Source organism: Peromyscus californicus, unplaced genomic scaffold (genome assembly GCF_007827085.1).
Source record: "Peromyscus californicus insignis strain IS unplaced genomic scaffold, ASM782708v3 Scaffold_8__1_contigs__length_139910024, whole genome shotgun sequence".
Classification (NCBI taxonomy): domain Eukaryota; kingdom Metazoa; phylum Chordata; class Mammalia; order Rodentia; family Cricetidae; genus Peromyscus; species Peromyscus californicus.
This window is the reverse complement of record NW_026294606.1, coordinates 65,570,394-65,591,534: the sequence shown is the minus strand read 5'-3', so window position 1 is coordinate 65,591,534 and position 21,141 is coordinate 65,570,394. Positions and strand designations below refer to the sequence as shown.

The 21,141-nt window shown below is 41.8% G+C and overlaps 1 protein-coding gene across 1 annotated transcript in view; it reads left to right on the top strand.

Moving 5' to 3' along the window:
* Positions 1-261: 261 nt before the first annotated feature.
* The window catches only part of Nmt2 (N-myristoyltransferase 2), a 46,755-nt gene continuing 25,875 nt past the window's right edge, over positions 262-21,141 (top strand). The window contains 1 exon segment of the mRNA XM_052727272.1: positions 262-479. Coding sequence (XP_052583232.1) covers positions 370-479 — 110 coding nt within the window. The 5' untranslated portion in view covers positions 262-369.

Genomic DNA, 21,141 nt, shown 5'->3' with positions numbered 1-21,141 from the left:
GGAAGTAGGAAGGCGAGATAGGCGGGGCCATGGCAGCAAAGGTGGGCGGGAGCGGACGGGAGAGGTGGGCGGGGCCGTGGCTGCCGAGGCGGGAGGACCGATGAAGTGGGCGGGAGCGGGCACGGGAATGTGGGCGGGGCCGACGCTGACTGAGGCGGGCGGGACGGCCGAGACCGGCGGGAGCCGCAAGCGAGTGGGCGGGGCTGTGCTCGCGGTGGTGGGCGGGGCCAGCGGGATGGGCGGGGCCGCCGGCTCCAAACTCGGAGCCCGAGGGTGGGCGGCACTAGAGGGAGCAGCGGCCGCGCCCGCCCTGTCGCGCCTGGCTTGCCGCTCGGAGCGCCGCCTCCCCAGCCGCTCGGAGCCGCCGCGATGGCGGAGGACAGCGAGTCTGCGGCCAGCCAGCAGAGCCTAGAGCTGGACGACCAGGACACGTGCGGGATAGACGGAGACAATGAGGAGGAGACGGAACACGCCAAAGGGTAGGAGGTGGCGCGCGCGGGCGCGACGGGCAGGGCGGGGACCGCGAGCACCGCAGGGCTCCGGCGCCGGCTCGTGGCGCGCGGGGAGCCCCTCGGCCGCCCCGCTCGGCGGTGGCCTCGTCCCGAGACCCATTGTGAGGTGCAGGTCTCCCGGCTCTCGGGGAGCGCGCGGGGTGGGCGAGGCCCGAGGTGGGCGGGGAGACTGCGACTCGAGCCCGGGGACCCGCGTCTGGGCTGTCACCTGCCGCGCGCCCCCCGCCGGCCGGCCGGCCTCACCCAGCCACGGCGTGTGGCTCGGGGTGTGGGAACCCAGCAGGGGCGCAAGGCCCTCCCCTTTGTGGCGGCGGCGCCTCGGGCCGCAGGGGCGAGCGGGATGCAAGTAGTGCCTCTTGCGCCTCGGCATCCTTCTAGTACTTTCTCGCCACCCCACCCCACCCCCCAGCCGCCGCTCACCCCCTGTGGAGACGAAACCCGCCAGGCCGGTCGTGGGGGGGTGGGATAGGGATGCGCCCTTGGCGGTCTCGGCGCTGCTGCCGCCCAACTGCGCAAAGTTCTGCCCCCTAGGCCCGGCAAAGGACGCCTAGGGGGATCCAGGTCCTGGCCGCGACGCCTGAGGACATTCAGCTTGGCGGCCTCTGAGCGTGTCCCTAGAGCTTTCTAGAGCAGAGCTGACCGGGGAACGGAGTTCCCGCGGCCCCGACCTTATCCTGACTGCAAACCTGGTGTCTGAGCTCCAAAGCCAAATGGACCAAGTACTTTTAAACACTTGATCTGTTTCTCAAATCTGTGCCTGCCCTCTTCTGCCCTGCAGACTTGATTTGTTCTTCTGTTGGAGGAAAGACTGCTTCTGGTTAAGGCTGGTGTTGAAGTTGTGTTTTAGAGGCGGGGACTGGGGGGATCATTTTAAATGAAGACCCGTGCCCTTTTGTAGGTACTGTTTGCCTCAGCCTTTTACCCTGTTGGATTCAAACTATGCCCTGGCACAGAGCCGTTACTGCTGCCCCTTAGAAGTGAGATTCTGCGAACCAGGGTGACTGTGTAGAAGTAGGTCAACCCAAAAGCACGATAGGGGAGCCTGAGTCACAGATGGCTTATTTATTCAGTTCATGGAGAATCTTTCCAAGTATTTGTATTTTATTCATCGTTTACTTTAAGCTGTATTTAAGAAAGGAGGCTTTATTGATCTTGAATATGTTATAAAATATTAAATGACAAATGAAGAAAAAAGCTGACTGCGTATATCTCCCCTTGGCAAGTTGCTTTTTAATTTTTTTCAGCGAACAGTTCAGTGGCAGCTGCAAGTACTGAATGTTATCATTCAAGTCTAGATTTTTTTTTTTAAGCCAGAAGAGGAAATTCTACAGAAATCTGAGCCTGAGTTCTGTTTATGAGTAATAGAAATTTGCCTGTGATAGCCAAATATAAAAATGTATTTTTGAAACACTGGCTTTCTTGCCAGAAATGGGTCCAGATGAGCGCCGATAGATACCTCAAGTAACTTCAGCACCTGTCTTACCTTTCTGGGGAGACCCTGGACTTGTCTCTCCAGTTTCTTATTGTTCTGTGTCTGCTTGATATTCTAGATTGGGGTTTTAATTAAAGTTTCCTTGCCTACACAGTCGAGGATACCCTTGATACAAAAAATTACTCGTGGAAATGGGACTATCTGATACCTTGCTATATAAGCTGTTGAAGTTCCCAGAAGAGCATCCAGAGGCATTTTGGGGCCCTCTTCAGAGGTTTTCAGATTTATACATCAGCACATTAATTATATGTTACGATGGTTAATCAAATTTAGAGCTGCCCAGTGGATTGGATTGTTTTAACCACGGATAGGCAATGTGGTAACAACTTGTAGTTGGAAAAGATTAATATAATGGATTGTTAGCTATTAAAATACAGAAAGATTAGTAAAACTCAAGTTGCTGCTCTTTTCTTGTTGAAATGCTTTTTTTTAAAATTGCAATTTAGCACAATTTGAGGAAGTCATATTGTTTTATTTGGCTCACGAATTTGATAGTGCTCTGTAGCAACTCAGAGCTACGTTGAGTAGTTCAGGTTTGTCAGTGTTAAAATATGGAAAACTTTTTCTTACCCCCCCCTTGGTCTCTTCCTTCTCCACTAGTTTAAATAAACAACGAATAATGAGCCTTTAGAGAGTGAGTAGATATAATGCTTTACCTCTAATAGGCAAAGTATTGCTTCTGAGCCAGTAGACAGTGGTCAGTACTTGGAGCAGTAATTTGTTCAATAGCTCCCCTGTGGCTTGATAGGATTAATATACACCCAGCATTCAGTGTAATGCATTTAGCTTACTGTGTTGAAACTACAGGTTCAAATAAAGGAAAGCTACCCAATAAGATACTACTATGCTTTTGATTTTGTAAAACTTTCTTTATTGACCTTTTTTTTTTTTTTTTTTGGTTTTTCGAGACAGGGTTTCTCTGTGTAGCTTTGCGTCTTTCCTGGAACTCACTTGGTAGCCCAGGCTGGCCTCGAACTCACAGAGATCCGCCTGGCTCTGCCTCCCGAGTGCTGGGATTAAAGGCGTGCGCCACCACCGCCCGGCTTTATTGACCTTTTTACTTCACTTTATGGGTAATATTGAAAGCCCATGAGGTTTTATGTTTAAAACAATAGCATAAGTATAAAATACTTGAATGTCACCATTTTTGTGTTTTATTTTTATGGAAAATGTGCTCTTTAACTGTTTGGTTCACCCAAATATGGTAACAGCATCTCACTCTAAAAATTATATGCATTCTCAAAGCATTGGCAAAGGGAGAGATTGCCATTTTTAACTAGTGAGAAGATAGCTCAATGTAATTTTAATATTTTCAAATAATTTGGGGAAATTAGAAGTAGGATAATTGAAGATTACCTAAAAAGAGATCTCATTGGTAACTTGCTTTACCATGTGATTTAAAATTGGGATAAAATAAATAGGTATCAGGAAAGAGCTTGAAAAACTTCTTGAAAACTTCCAGGCAAATTACAAAGTCCAGATGACTGAAGACTCCATTTCTGTCCTGGGTAGCAGTGGCAGGAAAGAGGTTATCTGCAACATGACTAGGAATTTGCCAACCCAGGTATGAGCCTACAGAGGTAATACTCCACTCGTTCTTCTTTTGTTCTCCCTTCTCAGTTTCTGAAGGAACTTGGTAAAACTGTTGAAAATGGGGCACAATGTTAAGTCCACTAAAACTCAGGGTCTTGCCCCACTGAGGTATGTTTTCTCCACTTGTAAACTACATCCTAGAGGGTTCCTTAAGCTTCACCCTACACTGAGTACTGTGTTAGTTAGCTTTTTAATCACTGTGATAAATACCTACCTGAGAGAAACAGTTTAAGGTTGAAAGATCAATTTTGATTCAAAATTCCAGGGCTTTCTGGACATGGTCTGTTAGTTCAGTATTTTAGGACAGAAGCCCAGGATAGAATGATTTGAAGGAGTCAGAGTTGCTCACCTTGTGGCTATCAGGAATGGGGGTGGCAGGTGTAGGGATTTACCTCGCTGGTAGAGGAATTTCCCACTGTGCATTTTGCTCTGGGTTTGATCCCTGCTACACAAAAATTTTATCCCAAGTATGGTGGCACATGTCTGTAATCCTAGCCTAAGGAAGCTGAGGAGAACCTTGAGTTTGAGACTAGCCTGACTTCCATAGCCAGATCTTGTTAAAAAAACAAAAAAAAGTGGGGGGGATCTTGAGACAAAATAATATGTGGTTTTATGTTGATTGAGAGTTCTTCGAGTATATATTCCCAGGAGTGATATAGCTGATTCATAAAGTAGTTCTGTTTCTGTTTTATAATTACTATTTAGGAACCTCTATACTGATTTCCATACTGATTAGGCTAATTTACATACCAACCAGCAACATATACAGGCTGTCTCCCCTCCCCCCCATCCTAGCTACCAGTTTTTGGTATTTGCTTTCTTAAATAATAGCCTCTCAGTCTGGGGCTTAGATGAAATTTCAGTGTTTTAATTTCTATTTCCTAATGGCCAAGAATGCTGACTTTTTTTAAAAAAAATATTTATTGGCTGTTTGTATTTCATCTTTTGACAGCTGCCTGTTCATTCCCTTAGCCCATTTATTGACTGAATTGTTTGTTTTCTTGGTGGTCTTTTAAGTTCTTTATGGAGTCTGGATACTTCTGTCAGATGCATAGCTAGAGAAGATTTTCTCCCACTGTAAGCTGTCTCTTCACTTGTATAGAAGCCTTTTAATTTCATCAGTTCCATTTGCCAGCTCTTGCTGAGCTACTTTCAGAAAGTCCTGCCTTTGCCAGTACCTTTAAGTACTTTCCTTACGTTTTCCTCTAGCAATTTCAAAGTTTCAATCTTACATTAAAATTTTTGATTTTATTTTTTTATTTTTTTGGGGGGGTACAAAATGAGAGGTACGGATCTAGTATATTGTTCCTTTACATGTAGATGTCCAGTTTTACCAGTACCATTTGTTGAAGAGGCTGGCATTTCTTCAAAATAGGCTTTTGGCATTTTTGTTAAAAAATCAGGTGGCTGTCATTGTGGATTTTATTCTGTATCCTCTGCCCATTCCACTGATCTATGAGTTTGTTTTTGTGCTGGTACCATGCTGTTTCTATTATGGCCTGTAGTATATATATATATATATATATATTTTTTTTTTTTTTTTTTGGTTTTTCGAGACAGGGTTTCTCTGTGTAGCTTTGCGCCTTTCCTGGAACTCACTTGGTAGTCCAGGCTGGCCTCGAACTCACAGAGATCCGCCTGGCTCTGCCTCCCGAGTGTTGGGATTAAAGGCGTGCGCCACCACCGCCCGGCCCTGTAGTATATCTTGAAATGAGGTACCACCAGTATTGTTCTTTTTGCTCAATCTTGATTTGGCTATTCAGTGTCTTTTGTGCTTCCATATGAATTTTTGGATTTTTGTTGTTGTTTTTATGGAAAATGTTGGAATTTTGACACTAACTGCATTCAATCTGTAGGTTGCTTTTGGTAAAACACATTAAAAATTCCTTTATAAAAATAAAAGACCCAATGTGTTAGGAAGATCGAATCTTTTGTTGTTTGTTTTGTTTTTGAGACAGGGTCTCAATGTCAATCCAGGCCAGCCTAGCCTGGAATTTACTGTGTAGCATGGACTGAAACCACCCCCCAACCCCCAGCCTTCCTTGTACTAGGATTACAGGTATGAACTGTCACATAACTTGGAATTAAGAAACAAAAACAATAAAACAACCTTTCTTGTACCACCCTCAAATTGGGGGAGGGGGTTGAAGATAACACAGCGTATCTAGCTGTTGTGGAAATGGACTGTGACTACTTCCCTTGGTCAGCTACACGGAATCAGTGAGAAAATGCAGGAGCATACTGTAACTCCACATTCTCATCATAGGAAATTCAAGGGATAATTCAAAGCTGCTCTTTCTGAAACAGGATCTGCTGTCAAATGTATAAATTTAAATGGAAAGATAGATTAACAGCCCTGGTCCAAGGAATCCTCGTTCAAGAAATACTTAAAGCAGTGATCAGGTATCCACTAAGAGTTGCATCTTAGGTGGTGACATCACCTTTGGCCCAGAGCAAACTTTCCCCAGAAGCTGGCTGAAATACAGAGTTTCTAAGGATGGGATGCACACTTTGCCGTCTTTGTTAATCACTATCAATGCATATCACTTAACAGGATCAAGCTATTCAAGTTCAAAAATACCACTTGGTTTGTCACCATTCCATTTGAAAATATTTTTATCACTTTTACTGGTTATATGAGTAAAACATGCAGATTAAAATTAAAAATAAAGTATACAGAGAGCAAAATTCCTTGGTTATCCTATTAAGATTTATTTATGTTATGTATATGAGTGCTCTATCTGCATGCATGCCTTTATGCCAGAAGAGGGCATCAGATCCCACTAGAGATGGTCATGAGCCATCATGTTGTTGCTGGGAATTGAACTCAGGACTTCTGGAAGTGCAGTCAGTGCTCTTGACCACTGAGCCTTCTCTCCAGCTCCTATCCTATTTCTTTATACCCCAGTTTAATTGACAGTGTAACTGATTCTCATTTTAGTATTTGCCCTATCAACATAAATAAGATCATGTTCTATGTGGTTCATTAGCAGCCTTGTATTTTTTTTTACCGTGAATGTTTGCTAGCATGTTCTGAGGCAGTAGAAATGCCCATTGCAGTAGTCATTATTCACATGGCGCTGTTGGACCCTTGAATGTGCCTTGAGTGACTGAGAAACTAAAATTTCAATTCATTTAAATTAACTTACCAAAAAAAGCCTTCCACAGATGGTGACTGTCATATTATACAACTCAAATAATATGTACCTTTGAATTTCCTGTCTTTATATACTTAAACATTTATTTCCCTGTCTTTTTCAGAATATAGCATTTTCAATTTTTCTTCCTTCTAGGAATTCTTTAAATTTTTCACAAGCATGTTTTAACCATATTTCTCTATCATTGTCACATTTTAACCACTCCCAGCTAGGCATAGTGACACATGCCTGCAATCTCAGCACTCAGGAGTTAGAGGCAGAAGGATCCGGAATTAAAGGTCATCTGCACCATAGTAAGTTGGAGGTCATCCTGAGCTCCATGAAACCTTATCTTAGAAAAATAAAAACAAGATTTAAACCACTATCCAAAACATTTTACCATTTTACTTTTTAGTGTTCCTTTCCTCCTTAAATTTTACATTTTGTATTTAGCCTGTTCAGGTTGCTCCTTTGCATCATATGTCTTCGTTAGAGTTACCACTAATAGCCACACAACAGAGTCTATACTAGACTGTTTTGAAATTTCCTCTACCAACAGAATTAATCCAAAACATTGTAGCCTCAGGCAGACTTTTCAGACAAGGGCAAAAAGCAGCCACTTCCTTCACCAAAATAACACAAGAATAATTTCTAGGCAACATACTAAAATTCTTTTCCTCTGAAACCTCTTGAGCTCCCCCTAAACCCCCACCCTGTTCAAATCATTCTCAGCACCTCTGTCTTCCATGTTCACCAAAGTCAAATTCCTCCAAACAAAAACATGATCGGGCCCATCAAAGCAATTCCTCAGTCCCTGGTACCAACTTCTGTCTTAGGGTTTCACAGTGACCACGCCACTCTTATAATTAAAACATTTAATTGAGGTGGTATCTTACAGTTCCAGAGGTTCAGTCCATTATCATCATGGTGGGATATGGTGGCAGGCAGGCAGACATGGTCCTGGAGAGGTAGCTGAGAGTTCTACATCATTTGACTGTCTCAGTGGGAGTAGCTTGAGCATAGGAGACCTCAGCCCTCCCCCAAGGGTGACACACTTCCTTCAACAAGACCACACCTCCTAATAATGTCACTATCTTCAGGGGCCATTTTCTTTCAAATTACCACACACTATAACCAAAGAGTTTGAATATTCTTTCATTTTCTGGCTCACCATTCTTTTGTTTAGTTTTTAAAGCTAAATAAAATGGCACACACTTAATTAATGAATGATACTTTCTTGTGTACTTAAATTTCCATGGATCTCAAGTCTGTCTGTCCAGGCTGCTACCATCTTTTCTTTTAATGGTATCCTAATGTTTTTGGTTCCTTACCAGCATTTGAGTCTAACAGTTCTCTTGAATTTTCCCATCAAGGACTCCCTAAATGGGCTACTTTGCCAGCATTTATTGAAGGTGTTGTGCATAATGGCATGGAGGACTATAGCATATGAAAGAAAACAACTCCTAAATTCATGGTCAGACATTATTGCTCAGCAAAGAGAATTCATCTGTTTCTGTGACTCCCTATAAACCCTCATTTGCTGCTTCTCCTCCATGTCCTCTCCTTGGGAGAAATAAGCGCTTACGTTTTTCTACTTTTCCAGATTCAAAGCCATTGCAAATTTGTGTTATGTCATGAAGCTTTCCATGGTCATAATGACCTCAAGTGATGGTGCCTGTCAAGGCCCTGGAGCCCTTACAAGATGTAGCCTTTCTGTGCTATCTATCCTCCATTTTCTCCCATGCTATCATCTCCCACGTTGTCTGCTCAGGCAGGCCCTTGTTTTACTGCCAAGGTAGCCATGGCTCCTAAAGATAAGTTACTTGAGCCAGGGTCACATAGCTGGTAAGTGGGGTGCAGCATAGTTCCTTTAATGTGTGTCTTACTTGTAGAAACTGACTCATGTAAAAGATGATTTTGTTTAAACATAGCAATGTGTGACCTGAAAAGTAGGGCTAGTCTCTATTAGAATTGAGGATCCAAGGTCTCTTTATCTCTGTGTCTTTCTCCTGTTCTGCCTCTTCAGTTAAGTCCTCACTGTCCAAAGGGTGTTTCTTAACTCATATTCTCCAGAACACACCTCACTGGTTCCTGGGCAGCAGGAAAATTATTCAGCCTCAAACAGTCAGATGTGGTGGAGAAACAGCAGATAAGGGGAAGGGATTGTTGTGTGGCATAGCATGGCTATTCAGAAGCACCTTAGGTGAGTTTTGTGTTTATTATAATTGGAATCATGAGCAAACCAAAGGCTCATGTGTTAAAGGATTGGTGACCCTAGGCGTGACACTCCTGGGAAGTTGTAGAAACTTAAGAAGCAGGCCTAGAGGGAGACCTCTAGGTCATCAGAGAATGCTCCTAAAGGGGTTTGGGGAACCAAGCTCCCCTCCTCACTTCCTTTTGCTTCTTGGCTTGTGATCTAAGCAGTCTTGGACACATGCCTGCTATGATGCGTTGCACAGGCTCAAAGCAACTGGGCTACTTGGTCATGGGCCGAACCTCCACTAATATGATCCAGAATAATCCTTCCCTCTTTAGCAGCTAATTTTCTCAGGTTTTGTTTCTTTTGGTAATGAAAAACTAACACAGTGGTCAAGAGTAGTTTTTAGAGGAGATATGAGAAGACCAGAAACTGGCTTTGGACCAGTTTGTGTCTTCCAAATTAATCTATGGAATCCTAAATCTCTATTGCCATAGTGATAGGGAGGGCCTTTGAAAGGTAATTAAATAATGAGAGGGAAGCTGTCACTTCAGTAGGATTAGTGAGGAAGACACAAAGAGCTCTGTCCGTCTACTGGAACTCAATCATGCTGGCAACCTGGTCCATCCTCATAATGGACTTCAGCTCCTAAAACTATGAGAAGCAACGTACTGCTTAGAACAATATACTATTAAATCTTTATACTGTAGCAGCCAAGCTGTACCTATAAAGCATGAACATGTGTTTGGAGTCATAGGCAGACTGTAAGCGTGGAGATAGATTGAAGTGCAGTTCCACAGACTGCCAGATGCCAAACCTTGAAGCCAGTGTGCCTGCTGTACCAACACAATCAGAACTGTCTGGCGAAAGTTTGTTAATAAAAACGCTATAATAAATCTAGCATTGCATTCAGGAAAAAAAAAAAAGGTGCACTTTGCACCTTTGAGTCTTAGACTGTCTGGTATCTCATATACGTTAAAAGCTTAATAAAAATTGGTTGAATGGGGTTCAGTATTTTTTAAACTATTAAATTGTGTGTGTGTGTGTGTGTGTGTGAGAGAGAGAGAGAGAGAGAGAGAGAGAGAGAGAGAGAGAGAGAATGAGAGAGAGAGAGAGAGAGAGAGAGAATGAGAATATGTGAATATGTGAATATGTGAAGGGGGAGGGAGAGGGCCTGGGTGTTTTGTCAGTGAACATCCACATACCTCCACACTTTGATGTGGATTCTGGGGAATGGACTGACATTGCCAGATTTCATTGGGAAGTACCATTACGCACAAACCTATCTCCACAGCCTTCCAGTGTATCTTTAACCCCAAATGACATTTTAGAGTTGGAAGATGTTTGCCTGTGTGCATTATGAGTAGGTGCAGATTTTAAAAAGTTAATTATTTCTGAGACAAGATCTTGATATGTATCTCCATTCCTTACTGACCTTCAGGGGGTAGCTGTGGGCTACTAGCCTTCTGGAACTAGGACTTATCAGTGGCTTGCTGCTATGACCACAATATTCCGTACATCAGTCCCCAGAGGAGATAAAGCTGCAGAATCCACAGTGAAATCTCACTGAAGATGAGGTCTGTAGATGAGGCCATTACCTAGCCCAGCAACAGCAGCTGGGAGGTTGGCTTTTGCTGTAGATTGCGGGTCACCCTAGGGGAACAGAGTGAAGAAATTAATGCTAGAAATGCACAGGTGTGCTACTGACAAAAGCAAACCCACATTACTTTTTCAAGAACCTGAACTGCAAAAGTAAAAAAATAAAATAAAATTCATTTCTGAATTTAGTGGCCATGACATAACTTACAAAAATGTCTCTGATTCAGGATGAGTACATATTAGTAGCCTGGACAGCTGATCATTTGTTTGAACCTCAGCCGACTTGTCCAGCTGAGTTTCAGTTCTTTTTCATCACCAGGGCAATGTGATACAGTTATCTTTCCTGTTATTCTAAGCTGAATGAGAACCTTGGTTCTCTGCCCTTTTCTAGTAAAGGGATTTGTTATTCCTAACAAGGGCACCAGAGCATATGTATACATATGAGTACTGAAGATGTACAGTAACCTGATCAAAGGCACAGACGTAAAAAGGTATTCAAAGGTCATGAAGAAGATCCAGAAGTCATCAATAAATATCTTAAGAAATAGTCAATAGAAATGCAAAAATAAGGAGCAATACAATATAGTACTGGTGTGGATTCTGAGTGTAGACTGGCTAGATTTAAGTTCTGGCTTTGTCATTACTAAAAGTGTTACTTTCAGTGAGTTACTGAGTGGCCCTATATTTCAGTTTCCTTTGCCATCAAGTAGAAATAATGTGTTCTTATTATGACAGTTCATAAGATCAGATATAAAGCACTTCATACAGCACCTACTACTATGCGTTTGCGTTGGGTTCTGTAAATTGTTAGCTGTTGTGACAGTGACAGGAGATTGTTGTTGTTGGTGCTGGTGGTGGTAATTGTAATGCCAGTGATAGTGGTAATGGTACAATTGATGGTGGTAGTGATGATATTACAGAGATAGTGATGTAGGTAGGGGTTGTAATGCTGGTGGTTGTGATAATGATGCTGACGATATAGGTGATGGTGTGATATGATATGCTGTGATGGTGGTGATAGTAGTTTTGGTTGTGTAAAGATGTGTGATGTTAGTAATAGTTGGTAGTTATTATATTTTATCAACTTATTTTAAAGTTGATGACAGTGGTAGTGGTAATGATAATGAAGGTTATGACAAAGATGATGTGTGATGTCAGTGATAACAGTGTTGATACTGGTGGTGGTGGTGGTGGTGGTGGTGGTTACGACGATGACAGGAGCCATGACAGACTTTTCCTGTCAGTGGTTGCACCAGCTTACGTTTACCAGAGGTATGTGAGGGTTGTCTTTTCTCACATACTTCTGATGTTACTGGACTTAAAAATACTTGCCAGACCAGTGGACAAAGTAGAGCACATTTTTTTCAAGAATATTGGCTGCCAGAGCTTTTTCTTTGGTGAAGTGCTTATTCATATCCTCAGCCCATGTTTCTGTCAGACTTTTGTCTTTTTCTTAATGATTTTTAAAATTGATTTCTCATTCATCCAGAAAATATTCACTGAGGTTCTTTTGTGTGCCAGATACTATTTTAGGTGCAGGAAATAAATGCAAAACCCTGTGTTTATGGTTTTTGTGTCTAGTTGGAGGGAGACAGTACAGTTTGAGCTAGCATTGTGTTACATGAATAAAATAAAAGTAGGACCATCACAATGATAGCTAAGTAGATGCTGAGTAACTTCTGTCCTGTTACTAAGTTAAATTCTTCTATGCATTAGCTCACTTAATCCTTAGGATTTTTCTAATACTGTTTTTTGAAAATGTCATCCTTTTGCAGATGTGTAAACTGAGACACAGAGGAGTTAAATAATACACTCAATATAGTTGTGATGTTAGGACTAGAACTCAGTGGTCATATCTGATTGCCAGGGCTGGGAACTTGCTGTGGACTCAGAGAGAAGCAGGGTGGGGTTTTGTGGGCAGGCATTCTCTAGGACACACTGAAATGTTTCTGAAGCTCTCTAGTCTATTGTCTCTTCTAGTAAGTCCTGCCTATAGTTGTAATTTACAATCTGCTGGAATAGAAAGTTCAGTATTTGATCTTTCCATGTCAGAGATGGAGTGAGCTGGTTCCAGTGGCAGGTTTGAACAAGGCTCAGAATCCCATCCCCACCCCACATTTTTCTAGCTTAAGAAAACAAATTTTAGAACTTGTTTGAATCTTTCATGATTAATCTCAGAGAAGAGGGACATGGAACTCTTCTTAAAGCTGGAGAGATTTTTGTGAAGGGGCAACATGATTTCCACAGTTGCATTTCTGGACTAGGTGGTCCACCTCCAACAGGAGTCTAAATCATACTCTACTGGATTTCCATGTGTAACCTTTTTCTAAGAGGGTTTCTCTTTTACTGTCCTGGTGCCTGCTCAGCATCTTGCTCACCCAGGCTTGTGACATCTCTTTCTGCTGTATGTGTTCTTTCAGAGCCTGTGGCCTTCTGTAGGAAGCAAATTCCAATTAAGCAGCTCTTATGGTTCTGGGTCTGTTCAGGCCTCCCTCTTCCTGCTACCCCAGGCATAGGAGTTCACTAGTTAATATTTTTTAAAAGGTTTCATTGAAATAAAATTTATATACCATGCAATTTGTCCATTGAAAGCATACAATTTAGTGGCTTTTATATCATCCACAGAGTTGTACAACCATCGCCACAGTCCATTTTGGAAGTGATTTTCATTATCCCAGGATGAAACCCATATCCCTCAGCAGTCCATTGTAGTTAAATTTTTCTTTGGGCTACCAGCTCAACAAATAATGACACAGAGACTTATTAATTATGAAAGCTCGACCTCAGCTTACTTAGGCTTGTCCCACTAGCTCTTAAAACTTAATCCATTTTTTTTTTAAATCTTCATTCTGCAATGTTGCTTGTTACCTCATCTCTCCGTTATAACAAGAAATCCAACGTAATCTGTTTAAAGGGCAAAGAATTTATTAAGGAGAAAAACTCACTGTACAGAACAGAATTGACACAGGTTCTGGAACACTGTTCTGGTTGCCTGGATTGGTCCCACATCCAAGTCCCACGAGGGAGCGAAGAGAGTGCGATGCCTACCTGCATCTCAGGTCTTAAGTGTCACAAGAGGTCACACCCCAGGGGCATGTACTTCAATGTCATAGACAGAACAGCTAACCACTACACTCCATACTGCCTGTGCTGCTTCCTCCAACTCTGCCTTCTTCCCAGAGTTCTCTCTCTACCTAGAAGTTCTGCCTGGAAGTCCTGCCTGTACCTCCTGCCTAGCTATTGGCCGTTCTGCTGCTTTTTATTAACTCCAATCACAGCAATACAATTTCATACAGTGTACAAATATCCCACAACAGTCCATCCCCTAGGCTCACTCTACTAGTCACTTTCTCCTTTCGACAAAAGCAATTCAAGACAGCTTTTCTTTTTAAAGTTTATGGGAATGTAGTCTATTGTGGTGAGGAAGGGAAGGCAGCAGGAGCAGTTGGAGGTTGCTCACACTGCATCCACAGTCAGTAGGAGATCATTGCATGTTTTGCTCAGTTTGCTTCTCCTCATTATGCAATTTAGGACCCCAGTCCCAGTCCATGGAGCAGAGCCACCCACGTTTAGGGTGGGCCTTTTTACCCCCATTTAGCCTATTTAATCCTTCACAAAAAGGCTCAGAGGCTTGTCTTTTTGGTGATCCTAGACCATGTCAAGTTGACAGCATTAGCCATCCTAACCTGCTTTGCTCCTGACAACCACGAGTCTGTCTTGTATTTCTTTGGTCTGCTTGTTTAGCTATTTTATATAATTAAACTATATAATATGTGGGCTTTATAACACTGGCTTCTTTTTTTTTTTTTTTTTTTTTTTTTGGTTTTTCGAGACAGGGTTTCTCTGTGTAGCTTTGCGCCTTTCCTGGGACTCACTTGGTAGCCCAGGCTGGCCTTGAACTCACAGAGATCCGCCTGGCTCTGCCTCCCGAGTGCTGGGATTAAAGGCGTGCGCCACCACCGCCCGGCAACACTGGCTTCTTAAACTGAATTCTTCCTTGTTGTGTGTATAAGTGCTGCATTTTTTATTTTTGAGTAGCAATCTATTATGGTTATGCCATGCTTTTCTTATCTATTTATCAGTTGATAGGTATTTGGATTGTTTCTGTTTGAGGTCTGGCTGCTGTGAATGTTCATATGCAAATTTCTGTATAGATAAATTTTTTGTTTGTTTAGAAACCTGAGAGTATAATTGCTGAATTACATTAGATTATTGTTGAAAGTTCTGAGGAGGGGCTAAAGAGATGGCTTTGTAGTTAACAGTGCCTACTGCTGAGCAGCCCCATAAAAATCCAGGTGTACCTTGCATACCTTTAACCACAGCTCCCATGGGGGAAGAAACAGGAGGATTTGGGGCTTTGCTGGCTTCTAGCCCTAACGTAGAAAATGTGTACTCCAGGTCTGACCCTGGCCTGAGAGGAATGGGCAGAGAGTTCTAGAGAAGGACATCTTGACACCCTCTTCTGGCCTCTGTGTTTAGACAAGAGCACACAGTCACAAACACATACATGCACACTCACACATACAAATAAATCAGTTCCAAAGAACTCAAAAAATCCCAAAATGGATTATTGTTTTGAATTCTCTACAGTCCAGTTTATCTTCGTCCTTGTATTATTATTATTATTGTTACCATCATCATCATCATCATCGGTGTGTATGTCTGACTGCTTGTCTGTAGGTGTACCACATACATGCAGGTGCCCATGGAAGCCAGAAGAGGGTGTCAGAATTCCTTGAACTGGACTTACAGAAGGTTATGAACTGCCTAGTGTGGGTGCTAGTACCCAAACCTGGGTCTTCTGCAAGGGCTCTTAATGTGCTGAGTTATTTATTCTTCAGCCTCTACTTATTGTCATTGCCAGTAGTCATGTTTTGAGGAGCAGGTTGGCCCCAAACGCATGATTTTTTTGGCCTTGCCCTCCTGAGTGTTTTCTTTACAGGTATGTCACACCATTTTGAGCCCTTCTCTGTATTTTTTATTGTGGTTGTCTTAGTAATACGAGACTGTACCCCTGTCAGCTCTCACTCCCTATCCTACCTAGTTTCTTTAAGGCTTCTGAAAAATAGAATAGTAGTTTGTCCTTAGTAAGGGTTGGGAAGGTTGGAATACAAATTTGGAAGAAGAGATATAGTATTTGGTGCCTTTTTTTTTTTTTTTGTAGTTCCTTGCCAATTTTTTGATGTTCAGATAAGCAAGGGAAGGGAGAATTTTATAAACTAAGCCTAGTAAAAGTTGAGTATATTTTCTTCATTATAACAAAGTACAATTTTAAGCTGGGTATGGTAGCATTCTTTAAATCTCAGCACTCAGGATGAGTCTGACCAAGGCAGATATGTCTCTGTAAGTTTGAGGCCATTTTGGTCTCCATTGTGAGTTCAAGGCCAGCCAGGGCTATACAGTAGAGACCTTGTCTTTAAATTAAAAAAGAAGAAGAATTTAAGCAGTAGAGTTTAGGGAAGGAGTTTGGGTGAGTAGTAGTAACTAATTCTCAGAATAATTAATACAAAATTTTATCACATATCTATCCTAGTTTATATTATAGGTGATACAAACTTATTTAAGGAATTTTTGATTAAATAATCTGGTGGTTTTGCTTCTAATGTCTCTGCATCCTTTCTAATGTCTTAAATATATATATTTGCTAGAAAGCCACCAGGACAAAATTTTCTGGATTGTACATTGAAAATAATTTCATTAAGTTCCAAGCATGCCCACCAGTCATGGCTACGCATTCCCTATCCTGCTGTAAGAAAGTGCTTTAGGAATCTGGGCTATTTCAGACTGGCTTTCCAATGGTTTCTAGAAAAGGGTTCTGGCAGGAGAAGGTGCTTGCCTGTCTTAGGAAGCAAGACTATGTCCTTAATGACTTCAGCCTCGCTATGAACACAACACAGTGTTGAACACTTAAGTAAACATTTAGAGAACATTTGGTATTAGTTAGGTTCAGTAATCGTTAGTACGAAGGTAGGGGAAATTACTGCTTTTCAGAGGTGTTTTACTGTCTGGTAGTTTGTGACTGGAGCTACCCTGAGAGCCAAAATTATGCACCAGTCACTCATTCAGAAGGTATTTGTTATTACATCTTATAGTGAGAGGCATTAGGAACCTTTGGGATGCCAGTATGAATTGATTACTTTTACCCCATGAACATATACATGCATATCTACATGTGACTCCCACATCAGCACAGCACTGTCACCACTTTGTAAGGAAAACCTAAAGTATCCTTGTTCCAACTCAGAATATCTCAAACCAGGCTGATCGACAGCATGTTTCTAGTTCCAGTACCTGGCTCTGATAAACTCGGTTCAGCCCAGTTGCCAGTCAGATATTTATGGGCACCCTTAGTCACCAGATGATTTTAAATATAAACATGGTGATTGTACTGTTTGATTCTCCTGATGAAGATAAACTGCTCATTTTGGTGTGGGAATGCATTACTATTTTTAGGCCACTAGGTTACCACTTGACAGGGTCTTAATAGATCTTCAACACTGAGCACTGCTTTCTATTTTAGGATTAGGAACAGGGAAACATGAATCTATAGCTGTATATGGCTTTTGTATTTTGGACTTATGAAAGAATGAATTATTCATTTAAAATGTAATGCTTATTACTTTAACACATGAATAACTGATAAGAGAAGGAATCCTTCTATAACCTTGATGTTGGACATAAAGATGACAGTGTGCTAGGGTATGAAGTAGTAATAGACAACCTCACAGTTGTTGCTTCAGCCAGTGAAGGTGTATTTCGCTCTCAAACCGCACAAAGGCAGAGCCCTTCAGCTTCTGATTCACCCAGAGACCTTGGCTCTAGGACACAAGGCTGCTTGGCATGGAAGTCAGAACAGCCAAAAGAGAATATATGGTTCTGTTTGTTTGTAAGGCACAAGCTGAAAAGCCAGCCTGGGATACATACTAAATTTGAGGTCAGCCCAGCCCAAATACTGAGATCCTGTCTTTAAAACAAAAGGGAAGGCAAGAAAAGGAAGTAGGAAAGTAGAACACACTTCTGGTGTGTCTGAAGGCTCTAACGTAATGGTTGAACCTTTGACTGGTTCCTAAGATGGTGGAGAGGTAGGGGTTGGGACTTGGTTGGAAGAAGTTGGTCATACGGCCTGAGGGTATCCTTGTGGATAATATCTTGCCCTGGCCCCTTCCCATATTCTCCCCTCTATGTATGTTTGTGGACCATTGTAATGTTCTGCAGATACTCCCATCACCATGGCGTTCTGCCCACCTGCATGGTTGCCAAATAGCTATGAATTGAACCTTCTAAAACCATGAGCCCAATCAAATCTTTACTCCCTTATGTGTTGTCAGATGTTTTCATTACAGCACCACAAAAGTAACTATTACAAAGTCACAGTTGGAGTCTGACTTGGGGACCCCTGAGCTGGATTTATGTGATTCATTTACATAGCTGGTAGTTATGCTGGACCTGAGCCAGGAACTCACAGTTTCCGAGTCAACCAGAGAGTCAACATGAGCCTCACCATCATGGCAGGTTCTTAAAGGAGCCAGGCTTTCGAGAGTGTTACAAAAGAAGAAGGGGTGCATGGCCTTTGTGACCTAGAAGTCACATAGTGCCACTTCCACTGTGGTCAAAGCAAGTAAAAGGCTATCTAGATCCAAGGGAAGGGAGAACAACCTCCAGTTCTCCATGAAAGATGTAAAAAAAATTTGTGGACTTGCTCTAAATCTGCTCCCAGCTGCAGCAGCATCTAGAGACACATGGACCTCATTATGGAGTTGTGGAAGGTGTGAATGAGTGTCAATGAGTAGAGGTGCCAGATTCTGTTTGTCCGTTACTACCAGTCTTTGGATACTACAGTTTGGTTCCTGGACTAACATGTTCTATTGTATGAGGGCCTCTTGTATTTATAACATTGCCCCCTTGCAGCAGTAGATTTTAAACCCATGGCTGTGTGCATGCTAGACAGGTGCTGTACATTGAGATACTATCGAAAGCCCCTCAGGTGCCTGCCAAGAGGAGATTTCTCCCAGAGTCCTGGGGAAGACGCTATGAGTGGTGTGGTTACTAATCTGAGGGATAACAAATGAATCTACTTACACGAAACTCTTTAGTCCATTCACTTTATTCTTCTAAGACAAAATTCTATCTACACAGCTTTAATTCTGTTCTAGTGCATAGCTCCTCTCTGTCCCTTCTCCTGTCCTCTCACAGTTCTAAGTTCTTTCCATCTTGTTTTCATCTTTGTCTTCATTCCTCTCTCCATCTTTGTTCCTTCCTTTCCCCTCCCTGTGTCCCATCTCCATCACCTACAATCAGCAATACTCTGGCCTTGCAGCTTTCTGGTTTGGCAGGATAAGTCTGCTGGAGCTAGAAAACCTGCATCATAGCTTGAATCACCTGGTATGAAAAAGCTCTTTTGTTTCTAAGTTGCTTGAGGGGGAAGTCTAGAGGGGCCACTTAGGCTGTGGGAGAAAGGGGGGAATCTGACTTAATTTGCACAAGAAGCAAAGCTATGTACCTAATGTCCATCTGGCCTAGTGAGTGTCTCTGTATGGATATTTACCTTAATTCAGGTGGTCTGGAAAGCTTACTCTGTCTGCTCGTTTGTCCTTGGATGCTTTTGTCCAGAGCTGGCCCTGACTTTGGATGCTTGCTAAAGGAAGATAATTGGAGAAGACAGACATCTGATTCTAACGCTAAAAAGAAGAAATAGAAAGCCTGGAAGCAGGAAGCCTTGCCTACGTGACTGTATCCAAATACCTAAATTGTATATGCCCAAGGAATGATCATTCCACACTCTTTAGAAGTTCTTAGGAAAAAGAATCAATTGGGGAAGCTATGATAGCACACATAAAGTTCATAGCAGAAAACAGCTGTTACATTAAAAAAGCCAAATAACACCAATCAATACTCCTTGAGCCTTGGCTTCCTCTGGAAAGTCCTTGACCTTCCAGGTAATAGCTTTTGTCATATTTAGCTGAATTCCTACTACATATTTCTGTGGCCCGCAGCAAGATACATACCCATCATGTAATTTTTTTTTTTTTTTTTTTTTTTTTTGAGATGGCTTCTTACTTTTGACTTGCCTCTGTTGGCATTGAATTTATGCTGTAGCTCAGGCAGGTCTCAAACTTGCCATCTTCTTGCTTCAGCTCCCTGTGTAGCTGAAATTATAGGCCTGTCTCTATAATGTATTTTGGGGATGTTGAAGACAAAAGTATTTCATGTGTATATATTTGGTCCCAAATGGGTTAGAAAGAGAGACTAGAGTAGGTTTCACAGTTTTATGTTTCTGATCTGTTTTTTTTTACTAAATGATATGCAAAATGAAAATATGATTAAAGAAGACACTTTTGTAAGTGAATATACCAAAAAAAAACCCTACTATCTTTGAGAGCCAGTATCATAAGGCTTTGAGTATACATTAATGGCATTGAATCTTGAAGGATGACTATATATGCTAATTAGGTAGAAATCAGGAAAGAAAATAATCAGGGACAAATTGATTTACAACAGTGGAACAAAATCAGTTGTTGCCATTACTTTCCCTACATAGGCAAAAAATGATAATCTCTGATGTTAAATTTTAATACACCTTCTATGAAATTTATGATAGAGTAAGATAGTAAGTGAAAATTTTTAATATTGTGTCTCTTTTATTCTTTTTCTTTTTCAGAATACAGGATGGAAAGGGTTCCAAACAAAAATATTTTATCCAGTAATATTTTTGATACTTAAGAATTTTTGAAAATATATTACGTTTTTATTTATTTATTTGGTGGTGGTGGGGTGTGTATGTGTGTGTGCGCGCACGTGTTCACATGCTAGAGTGTGCCTGTGGAAGTCAGGACAGCTGCAGGATATCGGTTTCTCTCTTCCACCTTGTGAATCCCAGAGATTGAACTTTAGGCTATAGGCTTAGTAAGTAGCAGGTGCTTTTACCTACTAAGTCATTTCACTGACACAAACCTTAAAGGTTTTTATTGGTTATTGTAAAATTTTTAATCAAAAGAAACTTCCTCATGTAGAAATGCAGTTTCTGTTGCTTCAAGGTAAATATTTTGATGGGCTAGGAATATAGCTCAGTAGTAGAGTGCTTGTCTAGTATGTGCAAAGCCAAATAAACAAAAAGGATGAATAGTGTCATCTCAAAGAAGTATCTATAATTTATATTTTTATACATGCAGGTCTTTTTTTAAAGATTTATTTTTAATACCTATGAGTGTTGTATATGTTTGTGCACCATATGCATGCCCGGTGCCCTTACTGACCTAAAGAAGACATCGGATCCTCTGGAACTGAGTTACAGGCAGTTGTGAATGCCACGTGGATACTTGGAACCAAACTCAGTTTCTCTGCAAGAGCAGCCTGTGCTCTTAACCTCTGAACCATCTCTAACCCCACATGTATCTCTTAAGGGCTAAGTAAAAAGTGGGTTAGTAGAGTAGGAGGAACTGTGGATGTTCTTTGATTTCAGTTATAAGTGTGGTTTGTATCAATAGTTTTTATGTTTAGAAGGCGTCCGAGCACCAGCCATGTGACAGAGCGAGAACGAGTGTTTGCTCATAGACATTTCAACCTGACACTCTCATATCCCACACATCCTAGCATAGTTATCCTTTACTGTGC